This window comes from Tigriopus californicus, chromosome 5 (assembly GCF_007210705.1).
Source record: "Tigriopus californicus strain San Diego chromosome 5, Tcal_SD_v2.1, whole genome shotgun sequence".
Classification (NCBI taxonomy): domain Eukaryota; kingdom Metazoa; phylum Arthropoda; class Copepoda; order Harpacticoida; family Harpacticidae; genus Tigriopus; species Tigriopus californicus.
In genome coordinates, this window is record NC_081444.1 from 10,890,661 (window position 1) to 10,909,452 (window position 18,792).

Consider the following 18,792-nt stretch of genomic DNA (forward strand, 5'->3'; position numbering starts at 1 on the left):
ACCTTGCACTTGAATAGCCTTGAGAAGGGGGAATCCGCGTTATGGGCTTTCTCTGACTGAGTGCAAGACACAAGTAAAAATATGTGTGACATCACAGTCTACAAAGATGAATGAGAGGCCGATGACAAATGAATCAAGAAGGTCATAAGGCAACCGTATCATTTGAATCCGTTGGCGCTCTTCAATAATGTTTGAGACCATTTTCCAATTTTGATTCTATGAAGCCCTCACATTGAACCGCGAACCTTGATCATCGTTTCCTACACCTAGGAAATGAGTCGATTTTGTGGTTTATCTAGCACTCATGGCCCGTCAAATTAAGTCTGCCAAGATTGTTAGTGTATCAAGAGGGAAGTGAAGAACATTTTCTACACGGATTTGATATGTCAATGAATAATTTAGATTTTACTGACAAATTGAATTAAACATGGCTAGTCATTGTTTTAGCTCGTTCTCGGCAAATTTCAGGTTACAATAAATGGTTTTTAAGACTTACGGCTAATTTTTAAAAAATGAATTTAAAAGCAACTGACTTTCACTATTGTGCCTGCTTAAGATGCTGCTGCTGCATAACACTTGAAAAGCATACATAACGTACATAGAAAACAGAATTGCCACTTACCGTCCAGTGGTGGTAGAGCACTTTACGGTCTAATAATTTCATGGCAAAGAGACATCATTTGTTCCACAATACATGTCACCACTGTAAAAATGCTTGTTTTTCCCTTAGTTAGTTTCTGTGGGTATGATTGAAAAATACGATTCCTATGCTTACTTGATCTGACTCATTTGTATGTGGGTGAAAATTGACGTCAATTTAACCCAATTCCGAGTAACTTATTGATGACTCTTTTTTTAGCCGACTACGTACAAGCTTTCCCAAAGAACTTGGACGACACTATTTTGGAAAAGAACGACTCACCTCGAGAATGTATTCCATACATTTAGCGCACTTGGGCACGAAGTTGGATTTGTAGTCGTGCTCGCAATACAATTTGCCTTCTTTGGAATAGACACTCGTTTGGCGAAGATCAGTGTCGCAAGTGCAACATACGAAGCAACCCTCCTCATGGTATAGGATATCTTTGGCCTTCATGGCCTTCCCTTCAATCTCCATGCCGCATTTGCCGCACATACTGTCATCTGCATCGGCGCCCATGATTTATCGCTGAAGCAAAAGAAGCCCTTGATTGAAATAGTCCGGTCAAATCATTCAAAGGAATACAAAAAGAAAAATGCCATCTTGTGAACAAAGGGCCATAAAATGATGTACCGCCATACAAGGTAAGGTTGAATACATGGTATGCGAGTTAGATTACCTGATGATCTGAGGTGTGAATAAGAAGAAAACGACAAGTGTTCAAGGAGGACCTTCCAAGTCGGTGACAGAAAACCGATGAAACGTATCTACTTTGTTTGTCCTCGATGATCAAGAACTTGGATGTGAAAGAAGGCCAAACGTCGTCAGCAACGGACGCCGCTGACATTGAAAGTATGAGCAACACTCGAAAAGCAAGCACAAACAAGGAGGGGCCCCAATGGAGTGGCTACCAGAGAAGCGTCAACTACTTATCTGACTTCATAAATGGTGCTTTCTGATCTAGAGTTGACTAGCAATGGCATGAATAGAAGATCTAATCCCATGTTTGCAACGTCTTCAAGATTTTTTCCCCTATCTCTACCTATAGTTCTATCAATCAAAATCAAAGGCTGCTTCCGATGGGAACACCGTTACGGCGAGCAAGTCTTGTACTAAAATGTAGTAGGCCTGGCCTCGGTGCTAAAATCAGGTCGTCCCAAGGTACTCTCCGATCGCGTAGACCTATTCCTTCCTCATTGATGAACTAGACCCTGGCCTGGCCCAAGAGCTGTCTCAAAGCCAAGGCCAAAAACGTGCAGTCAAATGTTGTGATCTCATGGGGAGAAAACTCTCCCCCAGATCTGTTTCGAAAATACAAGAAGGAAAATAGATGAGAAGTACTATTACCCGTGAGCATCACCTAGATTGTAAGAAAGCAATCGCTGTTTGGAAATCTGATTTGTTGTTCACTTGTGCCATAAGATAAAATAAAAACTCTAACTCGGGGTCACGAGATAAAATTTGAATTTCCATTCTTGCGCACGAACATTTTGTGCCCATCAAAGAGACAACTGGTGCAGGGAAAAAGATTTTGTTAGGGCGTAGTGAGCAACCTCATGCATTCTTCCCACCTTACTTACCTACTAGTCGAATTGGCGCGTTTGCCAACCTTTCATAGACCAAGCTTTCATAAAATCGACCTTACCGAAGAGGCGGGATGATAAACACAACAGCCATCAAATCGAACAACTTATGAGAAAAGCGAAATATAAAGGCGATATGATAATGGTAGGTAAAACTGTTTTAGATGCATTCATTTAGTAGAAACGTTTGCGCTTAGAGCTAGACAATCTACAGTTTTGGAATTGTTTTCTTGTTGCGCTTAACTCAAAAATGTGAAAGGGCATAACTAAAAACGATATCCAGATCTGGAAGTGCCTTCAAACATGAATCTTAAAAATCTGTACTGTACTGTGAATAACTACCTCAATTTTGACATCAAGCTTCATTGACAGTCGTGTTTTTTGTAGAATACCTTGCATTACAAATATGTTGATTGGAGCGGTTTCAAGTCATGAAGATGGTGAATAGTTTACTAATCTATTGTACGGGAAAGGAGAGGTTTAAATAGAACTGAATGAATTATTGCAAGTATGAGTGGTGGTTAGAGAGAGCAAGAGTAATGACATAACAAGCGGTAATCATGAGTTTTTATGATAATGGTCCTCTCGGTCACATTTGAGCTGTTTTTCCTACACCTCTATTTTGCTTTTAAGGGTGTCATAATGATCTGAAATGCCCATTCAATCCAAAGCGAATGGCATATTTGTCCATTGGATCAAAAACAAAAAAGGGTTGAACCCATTATCCGAATTATGTTTGTGAAGTGGGCTCAAATAAAAGGTTCATCATCGAGTTCTTCCGGCACCTAGTCATTCGACAATCTTGCTTCTCAGTTGACCTTTCTCACGAAACAGTATTCAGCGTTGTTCATGATGATTTTAATCGCAAGCAAGAAGTCTACAAGATGGGTCCATCACAATGCAACCAAGATAATCTCATTCGCGGTCAAGAGCGGCTTCAAAAATTATATTATCCCCCTCCCTATCCACGTGACCTTGCATCAGATGACTTCAGTTAAAAGCTTAGCTTGGGGGTCAAACCCTGACCGTCGAAGGCTTCTGGAAGGGGACCATTTGAATACTCAGCAAAGAAGGCTTCGCCATGCCGTTCATGACGATTTCTAAGAGTCCTAGAAAAAAGTCATAGGTTTTACCAGTAAAATTTGAACAAAAGGTCAATAAATTTACGTATTTCGTCCGAGCAACCGTTAAATTCCCGGGTTGATTTTTACATCATATTGTACTGTTTCCGGATACTAGTTTCCTTCTTGTTTTCGTAAACAGGGTTGAGGTGCTTATTCAAAAGACATTGGTTGCTTTAGACAAAGTGTTCGTTAATAAAGTTACGCCCAATAATAGATGGTAGAGCATACGAGGTGTTACGATATGGATCATGGACGCATTGCTCCCCTCACTTTAGGGTGCAAAATGTGAAGGCGGGCATTCAAACCAACGTCATCCCGTTGAGCACTTAGACAGATGGCTTTCAAATTCATTTCTTAAATAAGCTTTAGCGTTGGCGAGGGGTCTCCAAAGGCTGAAAAATTAGAGTAGGTGGACGCCGTCGGTGCTTTGACGGTGGCAAGAGAGAGTTCAACCTTTGGTCAGTTTAAACTATAAAAGGGGCTTTGACAATTGAAATCGGAAACAGTTGCGACTCCACTTCAGGCACACTTCATCGACTGAGGCCCTAGAAAGGCCTAGATATTAACTTGAAACTAAACACAGTGCGCCCCAATGGAACCGAATTGGTCGTTTTCTGCTCTTCTCTTGGTCACTTGTTTTCAAATCATTCTGCAATGTCAATCGGGATTTTCTAGCCCCACTCAAGATGGTCATCGGCATCATTTAAGAGCTCACTCGCAATCTCAGAAACCCAGTGGGTCCGATAGCAAATCCAAGTTCAAGGTGAAAAGTGTGTGTTTCCCACTCGAGTTCTTGGATGCTATCGATCTTGAAATGTTCAAGAAATGGTCAACTTTGGAGCATCACTTTCAAGGTCAAACCGTTCCCAAAGAGCTTTTACTGGAAGAGAATACTGATAATGTCGGATTCAAGATGTCTCGACGAAGCTTTCGGTCCTCGGACACAAGTGTAAGGCGGAAAAGAAGGTTTCCCGATCATATGAATCCTGCCTATCATTCCTTCACTTTTCTAAAGAGGGATGGTAAGAGAAATTACAATGTTTTTGCATATCAATCAGAAAATGTTGGTACGAGATTCATCCCATTCTTTCATTTTATATGTAATAGAATGCCCTCCCTCAGCGAATGGAAACACGAGATACTTTTGTCCAACAAAGGCAAGTAGAGGGATTCATAAATGTATTGAAAGAGAACAACTCTGTGATGATGTGCCTGATTGCCCAAATGGCGAAGATGAAACTCCGGAGCATTGTTTCTTCCAAAGACCGGTAAGCATCACAAGCAAATCTCATCGTCAATAATTTCTAATTTCATGGGACCAACTTGCGATTTGAATCGAACAATTGTTCCTTTTGTAGATGATGGCTCAAATGAAGGATATCGTCAATAGGCTTAACATGATGGTGTCAATGTTTTCGAAGCCTTTATATCTCGTTGAAAGTGAAGAGGTTCCGTTGACTCACAATGATAGAAGCAAGCCGAAGAAAATCCGGATCGAGCCTCTTTACTCACCCAGATCCCTTAAAGTGGCTCATAATGTCCGAGAGGAGACTTTGGATCAAATTCAGGCAATCCAAAATATGATTGACCTGAAGCGAGGCAACCACTTTCTGGACAATATAGAGGAGAGCGTTGACAGCTCCACGCTCTCCACCTCTCTTTTGGAGCATTTGAGAGATTTGCAAAGTTCGCCTGTAGAAGTTGCGTCGAACCACGAAGGGAATGTCAGACGAGAAGCGGTTGATGGGATACGTGATCGCGTGGGCGAAACAAAGAACCACAAATTGGGATAGTTGTACGTCTCCAATTCTTCTGCCCCTGCATTAGCATTCGAATTCGTTTGCCTTTTGTTATCGGTAGCGATGTATATTATGTTGATAAAATGAGCACTGTCACGCTACTTTCTTTTCATGTTGCTTTTTTATATACAAAATCGATGTCGATAAATGAGATACGGGACCAATCGCCTTCATCATTACTTGAAATCAAATTTAGCTCGTACTCGCTTAGTTTGCTTGTATGGAATAATATTGCTTTGTGAGATATAGTTTGAAATTTAAATCTTAGCTACCAAGATTTTTCAAGTTCATGTATGCTCGAAGTAAGCTCTGTCGTTGGTTCATAAGTAACTCTAATCCGTAGTGTATTTTTGTCAATTACAAATATGAAACATTTGCTGCGCTATCAGTCATCAGCTTAGCTACAAAAAACATTTGAAAGATATAATAATAATAAGTGCCCTAAATCCTACATCCAAAAAATCAGATTTGATACGTACACCAGCTCGAAATACGTGTGAATCTAATTCTGTCAGTCTACTAGGGCACGAACTTCTAGAAATATGGACTGCTTTCCGCCAAATCGGCCTGCTCTAAGTCATATAAACTCTGAAGCCACGTTCCGAATTAAAGCATTATTAAAAGAAATGTAGATCTCTTCAATTAAAGGCAGGTCATTTTTATATAATTTACTTATAAAGTGGTTCGGTTCAAAATTATACTGTCAAAAGCTTACGTGGGTGACTAAGAGCAGGCCGAAAGTTTGAATTTTATGTCGTGTTTACTACATAACTTTGGATATATCTCCCAAGTTTCCTAAGCATAGTTTTGGGCTCAAACTTGACCAACTTCATCCATTTAACAGGATGTTGTGGTCGTATGAAATGCTTATTTGGAATAAAGAGAACAAGTTTAAGAGATAAGAATTTTTTGCTTCCGTTCACAGTCCACATCCCTACAAGTCCGCGACTAGTGTAATGATGTGATAAAGCATGGACTCAATGGATAAAGTAGCTCATAGACAACGGTACACTGGACATATTTGAGGCCGCCAAATCTGCCCCAATACTTTAGCGGAAAATTTAGCAACCATTGAAGTGAACCTCCCGACCAGAAATTGAAAAAAATCTTAATCACGCTATCTAAGCCAGGCTCAAACAACGATATCCAAACACACCCGCCATAGACATTTAAAATTATGGGGAGGAACATTTTCAGTTTTCAGCCGTCCAACTTTAGTTGAGCTAAACGGATGATACAACACGGAAGAACAAAGAAGTTTGACTTGTGCGAAAAAAGCTTACAAGGGAGCTGAATTTGTGTAAAGTTCCAAACAAAATGTTGATGTTAGTGGTTGCCAGAACCATCCAAGCACTCCTTGAAAGAGAATCAAAGGTGTTTTAACCACTACTGAGAGAAAAAGAGCCAAATATTTCACGATCCTTGAACTCCAATGTCTACAATCTTGAATTATTAACAGTTCAATCAATGAAAACTAGAGCATAATGGCTGGAAATGATCAGCAGTAGCCTCTATGAAAGGATGGAGGGTGAAAACTGATCCAAGGTAAGGTATGGTTGTTAGACATCTTCCGTTTTTCCGTTTTTGATCAGTTGCCACTTATTAGACATCTAACAGCATTAGATTAAAACGTTGCCACCATTTTTTGATTCAATTCGCAAAGTCCGAGATCATTGGTGATTGGCTTGCATCCTGATTTTTGTTCAAATCTTGCTTCGGAGAACGTTATTTACATTTAATGGCCAATAACCTTCCAAATTAAACTATCAGCTACCAAGTGCTGTCTTCCAGGCGCGTGCAACCAACCTGCCGCAGGCTTGCCCCACTACCTATGCATCCCAGGTCCTTACAACTGAAAGCTTAGATTAGGTTAGGTCAGATTAGGTTAGGTTAGGCCATAGATAACTCCATAAATAGATCAATCAAGGGCGCTGCAATCGCATGTTTTCATTTCAGCTGTCGCTGGGTGTCAAAAAGTTCTGTTTGTAGTTAAAATTCCTAGGGCAACCAGGGTACAAATCTGAATCGTTGACGGTGCGTACAAATTCTGAGCTGAAACTCCTAACACAACCCCTTGCCGAGCAATTGCTCTCCTCTAGCACCCTTCAAAAAACGTGTTAGAGAAAGCTGTCTGACCACAATTTTAACACCGAAACGTTGAAGAGGCTATGATGGGGCTCCAATTCCAATTTTCATCCATGTGGTGGAAACACTTAACTGAAACCCAAGGAACGAGCCTGGGTTCAGGCTGACCTCAAGAGGTGTCGGAATTATCTCAATTACGTAAAGGTGTAATCACATCGCCCACATTGAAGCAAATTGTTGGGAGATTGAAACAAAATTCTGAATGCCTCATCATTGCATTGCAATTTTGGATACATTTTGCTACACTTTCAAGATGTGTTGCTAAACAAGGGCAATGAATAGATATGTGATTTGCTCTGCTAATGTCCCAATCTTTTGAACATGTTACGTGTGTTATGCCCAAAAAGCATGTCTTTATTATCCTACCGCTCTTTCTACATGCATATTTGTAAGAATCACAAGAAATTAATAGAAAACAAGACTAACGAACGATTCATGGGAATGATTAAACTTGCCTAAAGGGAGATTTCACAAAGTGTGAGCGTCACTTGACACCCAGCGTCAGCTGACCTGAAATCATGCTCATCCAGTACAATTCCTGTGGAGCTTGAGCATTCTAGTTATTTGGTTTTCTATGGATTAGGCATATATTTCAAGCCACTGGATGTTGGACGACCTACCACTTGGTTGGCTAAACAATGGATGGTCTCCTGCGGATTGATCGCAAACCGGTTTATTGTACTGTTTAGCCAACCAATTGGTCGGTCGTCCAACATCCAGTTTCAAAGGACCAAAATATCAGCTGACCAAAAACGGAAGATGTGCAACGGCCATAACCTCCTGTTAAGGCTCAATGGGAGAACATTCGTCGAGAGACATGGATTCGTCTCCTTTACGAAGTGAGTAACCAAGATTTTTGCTCTTGTTAACAACCAGATTTCATTCACAGGCGGTTTTCATCAGTGTATGTTAGTACTTGTCACAACTCATATCAACAGGCTCAGGGCAGGAGTTAGAAAAAACAATGGCAAAATATGTCCGTTAAAACTTCCTGACAGAAGCAAAAGTAATGAGCTTTCAAAAGTTTGCCACTTAAGAGTGCGTCGTGATTCAAGTGGTTCTATGTAGATGAAATTCTGATACAGTGGAACCCGTTTATATTGTCGATTTTTCAAAGTTCCGATTCATTCTTACATTTCAAACATGAATTGACTCCGCTTTTAATGTCGTCTAACGCCGGATAAATCGTCATTTTGAGACATTTTTATATGCACAATTTTTCGAGACAACCTAGCTTTGCAATGAAAATTATCTGATTACACTGCGCAGCTGAATAACCTTGCTGCTTGAAATTTTGAAAAAAAATCAACTTGCCTTGTCAAGTTGGTCTTGAAAACAAAAACAGAACACATAAAAAATCTTATCTCTCTGCCTGCTCATTCGGCTGCCACCCAAGCCGAATTCAACTTGGTCCAAAAGTTGGATTTCCAAAAATGCCATTGTGGAAGCTGATGTCAATGATTAGAAGAGTCCTACTCTCACGAGATTTTTGTCTCAAAACCCTTTGATCAAATTTGAAGCAGAAGTAAACAAAAATATTGTTGAGACATTGAAGCAAAGTACCCTTGATTGTTTCCTTGGAAAAAAGGTGTAAAAATTGCAGCTTCTTTTGAGCTATATATCATTTAGACATTTTTATCTGAAGATTTATTTGCGTATTCAACGTCATTATGAATCTAATAGAAAAAATACGGATATTTCCTCAATGCGGATCTATCCTCAATGTGGCTCAGTCCCGAGGGCGACGATGTAAGCGGGTTCCCCTGTGAAGCCTTTGTCAAGATCAAAAACCCATTTACTAATCCCTTACAAGTCATAGTGTTTTGAAGCTCATTACCACAAACGTAATAATTGAGAGACATTATTGTATGTACAGCAGTAGGTACAAATCATTGAGAGGAAATCATTTAGTTGGTTGATTCAAGGACACTAGAGCAAGTAACTTTAATATAAATAAAACAAGATTGCCCATGCTACATGCTACCGTGACGTTTCCTCTCTTTAGAGTCCTTGGTTGATTCGATGTATTATTGTTCTTTATCCTCTTCACCCATTCTGTCTCTTCTTCAGGGCCCTTAACTTGAGAAATTACCTTAAGTACAAGCCAAGGACCTGCAAAAAGTAATAAACGGAGGTTGAGAATTTTGTATTCAAGTCTAACGTTCTACTGGACTGGGAATCCAAATTGGCATCCTGTTCAAAAGTCGGTTGTTGGTCCATAATAATACTTTTCGCCGCAAATCTTCTCGTGCAGTGCCCCATAATACCTAGCAAAGTTAGGGTGAAACTTTAAAGGGTAGCGTTTTAAAGACAACTTCATTCACAGAGCTCGAATGTCTTTAATGACCTGACTGAGGGGGAATTGCAATATTTTTGTTGGCTAGGACCATTGGACTCCTAGCAATCCAGACCTTACTCCTAAGACGTACTGTATCTGGGACTAAGTTGAATCTGATACCAACATATTTATTCATTCAGCAAAGTATTCCTGGATTGCATCCATTAAAGAGAGCAGGGCCAACAACCGAAGGACCCATAGATCAACACGCCCTCCTCATTCAGGTCTTGCGTGCAGTCATTCATAGATGCGAATGGGAATTACATCAAAGAGTATAGAATTTTATAAAATGTACAACTTTTTCGTCAGCTGACGCCTCGAATGGTGGACGTTCTTTTTTACCCCTCCGACCGGAATATGGATTTTAATGGTTTTAATTCCGATATCTTGTTTCTGACTCTGTGATACTAGTGAGTGGGGCCACGCCCACGAAAAGTGGCCCCTCATGAACATGTGATAAACCCGGTTCAGTGCACCCCTCCTTCTCATCCTTCCTCTTCCCATATTCTCAAGCCAATGGCCATAGTGATCTCTCTTTTCCAGGTCGGATTGAACAACTCGGTATCGCGAGGAACCAGCATCGGTGGCAACAGCGGATCAACAAGCAGAGAGGAGGGAATCAACCGGTGTCGGCATGCTTTCTCAACTGTCATGGACGGGCGAACATGTTGCGAGTGGCTGGAGTGGGACAGTGTCTCAACAAGATCCGAGGACACGCCTTCATATTCTTATCTGAGACGTGGTTCACCGAGGAGAAACACGAGAGTTGCTTTCTTGGCAAACAGAGCTTTGTGGTCCATGCCAGAAAGCCCACTGGGCGTGGTCGGCCCAGCGGTGGGTTGGAGCTCTATATTACCAAACTCTTTGAGCCCACCCTTCTCTCGTCCTCTCCTCATCACATAGCTGTGGATGCCCAAGTCTTCACCATCATTGGAGCTTACTATCAGCCCACCACGGAATATGATGATCTCGTCTCGGACCTCACATCCATCCTTCAGAAGATGAAGGATCCGCAGAAAGTCATCATTGGTGGGGACTTCAACATCCGTCCTGACTCGAGTGAATTCACCGAGCTCGCCCACATTCTGAGCCAACGGAGAATCACTCTGCGCTCCGACCCGGGAGTCCCAACACATACCTACTCCCGGGGTGCCTCTGTACTTGATCACATCTTCATATCAGACACTATCCCATGTCTGGCCCGTTTCGTCCATCCACTGGCCGTTTCTGATCACCTCCCAATTTCAGTCACTTTCAAGATGTCCAGAAATTTCCATCTGGGCGTTGTTCAATGTACAGAAGTGTGCGGCTCAACTTGAGGCCCTGCAGCTATCCATTAACATCGGGAATGCAACCAACCCAGCTGCAGTGGCCCAAGGCATTTTGCTAGCATTCAAAGAGTCCTCTTTGGTGCAAAGGAGGAGAGGAGGACTCAAGACCCCGTGGTTCAGCCCTACCATCGAGAGCTGAGGGGTCAAATACTCCAGAAATGGCTAAGTGCCAAATCAAGCTAAACACCAGAGACTTGGGAGTAATATGCGATAGCATGAATTGCATATCACAAGTCTCTGAGGAGCGCCAAGTCAGCCCACCAAAGGTTGGAAGTGGAAAACCTGCTCTCTTCATCGGCCTCATCCCGGATGGCGGGCTTGTACAAACGTGCCAAAAAGCCCGCCACCAACTCGGAGATTCCCGTGAGTAAGTTCCTCCTCCACTGTCAAGAACTGTTTTCATCAACATCGGAAACAGTAGTGGAGGAGGTCCAGGGCTGCCCAGAAGAACACCAGCCTCTTTTTGCAGCCCTTCACGGAACCCGAGATGGACGTGGCCTTCAAGAAGATGAAGAGCAAGGCCCAATCAACATATGGGGTCTCTCCTTTCCAACTGTCACTTCTCCGTACCCAAGCCCTTCCTTCTTCCCACCAGAGTGGATGGAGTCAGCTATCATCTTCATCCATAAGAAAGGGCCCAGGTACATTCCAGACAATCATCGGACCATCGCCATGGAAAAAACCTTCTTGGTAATGATATCCACCCTACTAACTGCTCGCTTCTCCGGATTGGCCGAGGATAGGGATCTCCTTCCCCAGTTCGAATTCGGTTTCCGGAGAGGCCGCTCTACCTTCTCAGCAGCTACTCTCCTGTATGAAATTGTGCATTCTAACATCAGCAAAAAGAGGAGAGTGTACGGATGCTTTGTGGATTTCTCCAAAGCATTTGATAGAGTGGACCAAACGCGGTTATTCCTCGATCTGCCAACTCAAATTCATTGGTAGACCAAATATCATAAAAAGATTGAAAGGCACTAAATAGACGAATTATAACCTTTCATTTCAATAGTATTGGGGATTACATTCCCTGTAGCGGTAGAAAAACCCGTGAAAAAACAAACCAAAAAAAGAACTACTTCTCCTCAGGCCTCCTTTCATGCGAACAAATCTGGGCTTGAACTCAATTTTTGCTCGCTTCGTCAAATATTGGAACCAGTTACACCCGAACATTCGTTGTTCAAGGAAATTGGCCATATTCAAACATCAATTCGACAACATACTTACTAATGTCTCATAATCGTATTCCATCTGTATTGCTTTTCTTTTTTTCTCTTTTTTTCTCTTCTTTCTTTCTCACCACTTACCAATACTCTTTATACGTCTCATCTGATGTCTTGAGTGGTTCTTTTAATAATAATAATAATTGTGGAACATCTCTTTTTGCACTTAATCTTAACCGTTAAAACTAATTCAGTAACTTTGTAACCCAATCAACAAGGCTTTCGAGTTACATTGGTAGGCCAATAGTGTTAGTGAACGTCTCTAAAAGATCCTCTCAGTAAACCCAGTAAAAGGCAACACCTAGTACCTAGTTCCTAGTGCAAAAAAACTGGTGCCATATAATTTGCACAATTTACGAATTTGCATTTTGTAAAAGATGAAGGTAAAACGTAACTTCAACCCCGCTCCCTATACCAAAAGTTAGCTTAAGATTCCAAGGTAACAGAATAAAATAACTTCTTTGTGAGCCAAAATCGTTCATTGTCCAGAGATGATTGATCTTCACCAAACCAAAGGCCCCTGTCGATGTTCCGAGAACATGATCTTGATAAATCACGGCATAACTACATCTAGTTTCCTTCTATACCAACCTGGAACCTTTGAAAAGAGAGAAAACTCACAGGAAATGGTCCTCGTCAAATACAACCAAGCCACAAAAGGACGTCTCTTAAATTGGACCTTGCCGATCAAAGTGAGATACGGATTCGGTTGATCAGAAGGAAGGTGAAATCGTCCCGAAAAGGTGTTTTCTTGGATATGGGGAGGTTTAGGCAAGCTCTGGCAGGCTCGTTTGTTTGCTGGTACCAGAGTCAGCGATGTAAGTTTGAGGCTTCAAACACGCTTTTGAGAAGTTGACCTTTCTTTCACATTGCTATATGAGGAAATGTCAGCTTCGATAAAACCAGTTTGAAAGTCCAATTTTGCATCACTGGCATTGGCAGGCAAGTTTGTTTGCTGGTACCGGCGCTTGCCTAAATGTCCTAATAGGGAGCTTATCCTTTTGAGCTTTAATCGTAAAAGAAAAAAAAAGGTAGACAGTTTTGAGCTTGAAACCATTTTCACATTTTTTACGAGGTGTGTCCGTTTTGTGAATTTTATCCTAGCCCAAGCCAAGTGATGACCAAGACAATTTTTTGAAAAGCAGTTACTCAATCAGGTCAGTCTCTCGTCGTAGGGAGGGTTAGGTCTAGGGCGCAAGCTTTTACATTAAAGAACTTCCCAAGTAGGTTAATCCATCACGAGATCAGTGACTTTTCAATCTGGCTCGAGCTCGGTTGTCGATCGTCAAGCTTTGGATCGTTATGCGTGAACAAGGACGAAATCCAACTTTAAAGTGCACGAAAGAAAATGTGGAAAATGACAAAGCTAATCAAACTCAGGAACAAAATCCAACTTTAGTGTCTATTATAACACAACGGGATTTCCTGGTTCAAGTGAGTTTTACACATGAAATAAGCAACCCCCCCTTGGCAGATGCCAAAGGAATGAGCTCTTCCGATGGTATTATACTTAAATCTTTAGTATTGCTGCACGTTTGCGTTATGTAGCAAGTTTGGAGAGTGGTTGAGTTGCAAATCATTTTCGCAGTCAGCATTTAGGATCTCGTTGGCACAACATAAAGCCCCATTTGAAGATGAACGCAGTCCGGTGCTTTCAAATTGAATGTCCATTTCTGATCCTGACTCTTTGTCTATGGTTCATCCATTAACAATGGCATACCTTTCAAGTTTTATATTCCCTTGCGCAGGTTTCAACCATTGTCATCTTAAACATTGGACAATTTATGATTGGTTTCGGGTTAGGATTCTCCGCCATCTTTCTTCCTCATATTGAGACCCAAGGAATAAAAGAAAGCTCGAGCCTAAACCAAGCTTCTAGCCCAGACATTGGTTCCAATGAAATTTCTTGGATTGGTAAGATATCGAACACATCACGTCAAGAAACTTTTTACGTACATAACAGAACCCTCTCTTGAATGTTAGCTTCCATGTTGTCCGTGGGTCAAATCTTTGGAAGCTTATCGGTTAGCATTGGAGGAAATGTCCTTGGTCGAAAAGGTGTTATGTTGCTGTCTTGCCTCCCAATCTTTTTGGGCTGGCTCACTTTATTCGCCGCTCAATCCTTGGCCTTGGTTCTCGTGGGTCGACTTTTGACCGGTTTGGGCATGGGAATGCAAGGAGCCATTCATGCTGTGTATGTGAGTGAGTTGGTAAATCCAAAGTGGATTGGCACAGCCACGGCATCCGGGGTGACCACAATCACTTGGGGCATTCTGGTGGCTTTTATCCTTGGATCCTTGATCCATTGGCGGGTAAGAACTGCCGTTTTCCATTTCAGTCGGGGCTCTTTACAGGGCTAACCAATAAACAAAGTTCCCTTGCCACTTCTATTTGCTTGCAATGATTAAGATCTAATCAACCAACTTGAAAAAATGTAATTCATTTCAAAGATGAGTGCGCCTCCTAAAAGCTTGTCTTGTAATAGAGTCCATTTCTTTTCATGATAGACGGATCATAGTATTGTAAAAATATTTTCAAAATACAGCGGTACAACTGCCCAGGGGTTATTGTAACAAACATATGTTTCTCTACTTTAGACATTGTGCATCGTTTTCGCATCGTTTCCTGTGGTGATGGCAATTTTGATGACTATCGTTCCGGAATCACCTACCTTCTTGATCACACAGAGGAGATTGGACAAAGCTAGGTCGGCTTTATCCTGGCTTGGTAGATCGACAGTGACTGTATCGCTTCCAAATGTCGTGAGCTCCGTTTATTCTTATTCCGCTTTAAAGACAGCAATCTCATATTACCTGAAGACCCTCCTCGTTTAGGAAACACTTGATCAAGACTTACCTTGTGGGACAAGACTTCGAGTTTGGATCAAAATCTATTGGCACCGAGAAGTGCTTAAACCCTTTCTGGTCGTGAATGGAATCTTTACTTTAGCCAACTTCTCAGGTTTTATTGTGGTCATTTTTTACGGGGTGACCATATTTCAAGTCAGTGTCCTTATCGGGTAACGAATTCGGGCTTTGCCTATCAATTTTCATCATTTCAGGAAGCCAGTCCCTCTGTGAACAGTTATATTGCTACAATCACAATTGGTCTGGTCCAAGTCTTTGGCAGTCTTTTGGGAGTAGTTCTTATTCGAAAGCTGGGAAATCGTTTTCTGTTGCTGTGTTCAAGCTTGGGCTCATTCATTTCAATGGCAGCCCTGGGCCTTACTTTGTACGTGGGCAAACAGCACCCCGAATTCGAATTCTTAGAATGGCTACCTGTTTTGTGGTTGGTCGCATTCACCATCTCCTTTACAAGTGGATTGGCCCCGGTTCCCTGGGTACTCATGGGCAAGCTATTTGCTGGTATTATCTTCGATTGCAACCCTAACCTGCAGATTTCTCACTATTTCTTTTGTTTTTCTGTTGTTTTTTAGATCACACTCGGTCCGTTTGTGCAGGATTTACAGCTTCACTTTTCTTTGTCACCTTATTCATAGCTACTTGGACCTTTCCACATTTGAAAGATTTGCCTTTTTTGGGCATTAGTGGCACTTTTGTCTTTTGCGGATGCTTTAGCGGTTTGGCGGTCATTTTCACGCTATTGTTTGTTCCTACTGATCCTGCCTCTGATGGAGTTTGCACAAAGGTGGAACAATATAGGCAAACCGACCTCAAAGATGAGTAAGTCTTGGTACAAATGTTCAATAATCCTTTGCCATATAATGCAATAAGCTTGCTTTACTTTCAGGTCAGCTGGGCCACAATCGAATCTAAATCCACCACTCACCGTCGTTTCCACACCCGAATCTTATTTCGAGAACCCTGCTTTTGACGGAAATTTGGAACCTACCATATCTCCCACGACAACGGAATTGTTATTTCATAGTCCTTTACACATGATTGAGCCGATTCAGAGATACTTTCAGAATCCTAATATCTAATGAAAGTGTAGCATTGAATTTGTTATTAAAGGTCAACATAACTTTACCAAAAGTGTGTATAGTAGTATTTTCATATAACCTTAAAACCTATACAAAACAAAAATAGAACTTTAATGTAGTATAATATTATCGCGGAATCAAACGAGGCGAGAATAGATTGAATTCAATTCAATTTCAGAGTACAGGGTGGAAATAAATTAAGGGCCCGCTTTGGTGCCCTCTGAAGATTTTCAAAGTGATTTTTTATTTCAAGGGACTATTTAAGAACCTAGTGTCATATCATAGATGGTCCTATTTTAGCTTAAATGTGATTGGTATCCCTCCGATCATTGGCTGCCTGAAATTACACCAAGGAAAAAGTTCATATCCGAAAATGCCAAGGATGGTGGGCGAGGCTTTCGATATTCATTCTCAAAACATCCGAACGTAGAGAACTAAATGCCAAAACGGCAAATCTTCTAAGACCAGACCTGACCAAAGACGGAGGTCTGGTATTCCCACATTTTATATGATCAAGCAAATCATTCAGTGGGGAGGAATATTTTCAGGATGCACTAAATGTGTCCCTTAAGTATGAAGACAAGTAAGCCTTCAAAATTTAAACGCTTTCCAACCACCGAAAAAAAGCTCCAATATACAAATTCTAAGGTTTCAAAGGCATGATGGGTGAAGTCTGAAAATACAAGCAGCTCAAAGTCAATTGTCCCATTTATTCTACCTGAATTGGTTCACTATAAATTCAACTGTATAAGAAGGCCTTTGAGTATGAGCAAGAAGCTCTGAGCTCCAATAATGCAATTATATGTCGCCGCAATGCTTCATATTCAATTTCCTGCTATTTCGGTTCTACTTTAACCGTGTGAATTGGAGGAGGTGATGACAGCTTCTGGATTCTAATAGCGATTCCTTTTTCTTATTCGCTCTGCCTTGGAATGAATGGCCCGTCTGATCTGCAAAGGAGCTGTCTGTATGCGTGTGTATGAATGGTGGTTCTTAATTCATCGAGTGTGTGGTTATTCTCGCAATATGCTCGTAGGAACTCCCCTGTGGTCACCTTGGTCCTTTAGAAATTCTGTCGGGCTCCCCCACGTGCATGAATAAATGAGTCTCTTTTCTCTCATCGGTTTCCTCGTCCGCCATGGTCCGTTCATCTATCTGTCTACCTATCTATCTACCATCCATCCATCCATCCATCTATCCATGCACACTACATCCAACCCACCAGCCAACCAACCAACCAACCATCTACGTACGATCTAACCATTCACATTGTCAGTGCTAGTTGTAGTGTACTTCTACACATTAGAGAGACTCGAATCCCGACCGAAATTTGCCTCGTCATCCACACCTTATTAGATTGTTAAAAGGGTTGCTTGCTGGTTTGATATGGGACCAACGGGATTCATGTTGAGTGTGTGTCTTTTGTGGTGTCACGGATATACCAGGCAGGGTTCGTCTTCATGAGGGAAGTGGCGATGGGGACATTCATTTTTTACTTTATTCGAAAATGAGAACAGAAGTTGAATTGGGTTGGGAAAAAGATGAAGATTTGTACTTTTTAGAGAAGCAATAGAAACGAATGCCGTTACAAAGGTGTTTTTTACGTTTGATGGGCACACAATTTGTGCAACTTAAACAACGCAACTATCAAGTACTGAGCCAAATAAAACCATTCTTTTTCCTTGTAACTTTGAATCTGCTTGAAAGTTTGGCTTTGAAATGGATTCAATTGATCAGACAAACAAGCAATTGATACTTAACCCAGAGCTCTAACTTAGCCTAGCACTCGAGAAACTAAGGTAAGCAGTTCGGTAGATATTTACCAATTGTTCATTTGCATACGTAGTTAGTTTGTTTTATTTAGTCAGCGATTCTAACAAAGAATAACCAGGCGGTCATGGAACAAAATGTTAGTTCGCTTCCAAAGTGGTATGACGATAAATTTTGAAATCCTGCACACCCTTTACGATTGAAAGGGCCCTTTTAGATTGCGTGGTGCCATCGATATTGGTTCAATGAGATAGTTGCATAGTGTTGGATGAAAGAGGAATGACAGTATTTTCTATTGAATGATATACCGTGATCTAATAAACGAACACGCGTAAAGTCATTTCGAGGAAAAATCCTAATTTCACGCCTTTTTCATTCACAGTGACAACCTTCAATGTGAGCGTGCAGATACTGCGTACCATTGGTGACTGGCTGGTTGGTTACTTGGTTGCTTGGTTGCTCGAATAGGATCGAAGTGGTTGTCACTTGGCTGTGGTTCGATCGCTCGATCGTTTCCATAGGGTGTGCTTGTGATATGGTTGTATGAATGTAGGAACCACCATTGCTCCAACTCCTATCTCTACTATTATCAACAACAACCACTCAATACGGGGCATTTGGAACGAGACGACGACGAGGAAGGCTAAAATGGTGTCAGGCGATCAAGCGAGCACACAGAGATATCTTACAAATACTCCGTGAAATTGCTTTGCCTTTCACCTCAAAACGTTCTCATGAAGTGATAGACAGAAAATCCCGGTACCTTCTCATAAAGCTGGATTATGGCTAGCTTGTACAAATCATTGCCATTGAAACAACCCATATGATGCAGGAGTTAGAAGTTAGAACGAATACAAAGCTACCTTAAATGCCGATTAAACAGGCTCACACATTTGTCC

At 41.5% G+C, this 18,792-nt stretch overlaps 3 protein-coding genes across 3 annotated transcripts in view; 2 read left to right on the forward strand and 1 right to left on the reverse strand.

The window, feature by feature from the left end:
- Positions 1-1,479, reverse strand: part of LOC131880746 (leupaxin-like) — a 10,650-nt gene extending 9,171 nt beyond the window's left edge. Inside the window, exons 1-2 of the mRNA XM_059227440.1 lie at positions 1,320-1,479; positions 923-1,168 (exon numbers count right to left, since the gene is read on the reverse strand). Coding sequence (XP_059083423.1) covers positions 923-1,159 — 237 coding nt within the window. The 5' untranslated portion in view covers positions 1,160-1,168; positions 1,320-1,479. The remainder of the gene's footprint in view (positions 1-922; positions 1,169-1,319) is intronic.
- Positions 1,480-3,670: 2,191 nt separating this feature from the next.
- LOC131880697 (uncharacterized) lies at positions 3,671-5,299 on the forward strand. Its single transcript, XM_059227381.1, has 3 exons — positions 3,671-4,369; positions 4,455-4,615; positions 4,706-5,299. The coding sequence occupies exons 1-3, from the start codon at positions 3,940-3,942 to the stop codon at positions 5,138-5,140; spliced, it is 1,026 nt and encodes a 341-aa protein (XP_059083364.1). The 5' UTR covers positions 3,671-3,939; the 3' UTR covers positions 5,141-5,299.
- A 4,995-nt stretch (positions 5,300-10,294) lies between these two features.
- Positions 10,295-16,163, forward strand: LOC131880801 (facilitated trehalose transporter Tret1-2 homolog). Its single transcript, XM_059227507.1, has 9 exons — positions 10,295-10,463; positions 10,533-10,648; positions 13,929-14,094; positions 14,164-14,492; positions 14,778-14,942; positions 15,015-15,182; positions 15,242-15,545; positions 15,617-15,863; positions 15,931-16,163. Exons 1-9 carry the CDS (start codon positions 10,295-10,297, stop codon positions 16,121-16,123), a joined length of 1,857 nt encoding a protein of 618 aa, XP_059083490.1. The 3' UTR covers positions 16,124-16,163.
- The last annotated feature ends 2,629 nt before the right edge of the window (positions 16,164-18,792 follow it).

Bases quoted from the DNA above. Each gene is read 5' to 3' on its own strand.
- LOC131880801 (XM_059227507.1), top strand. From the start codon at position 10,295: ATGTTGCGAGTGGCTGGAGTGGGACAGTGTCTCAACAAGATCCGAGGA. The intron at 14,095-14,163 runs GTAAGATATCGA...CTTGAATGTTAG, and splicing joins CAATGAAATTTCTTGGATTG to CTTCCATGTTGTCCGTGGGT. The intron at 15,183-15,241 runs GTCAGTGTCCTT...TCATCATTTCAG, and splicing joins ACGGGGTGACCATATTTCAA to GAAGCCAGTCCCTCTGTGAA.
- LOC131880697 (XM_059227381.1), top strand. From the start codon at position 3,940: ATGGAACCGAATTGGTCGTTTTCTGCTCTTCTCTTGGTCACTTGTTTT. The intron at 4,370-4,454 runs GTAAGAGAAATT...TATATGTAATAG, and splicing joins CACTTTTCTAAAGAGGGATG to AATGCCCTCCCTCAGCGAAT. The intron at 4,616-4,705 runs GTAAGCATCACA...TTCCTTTTGTAG, and splicing joins ATTGTTTCTTCCAAAGACCG to ATGATGGCTCAAATGAAGGA.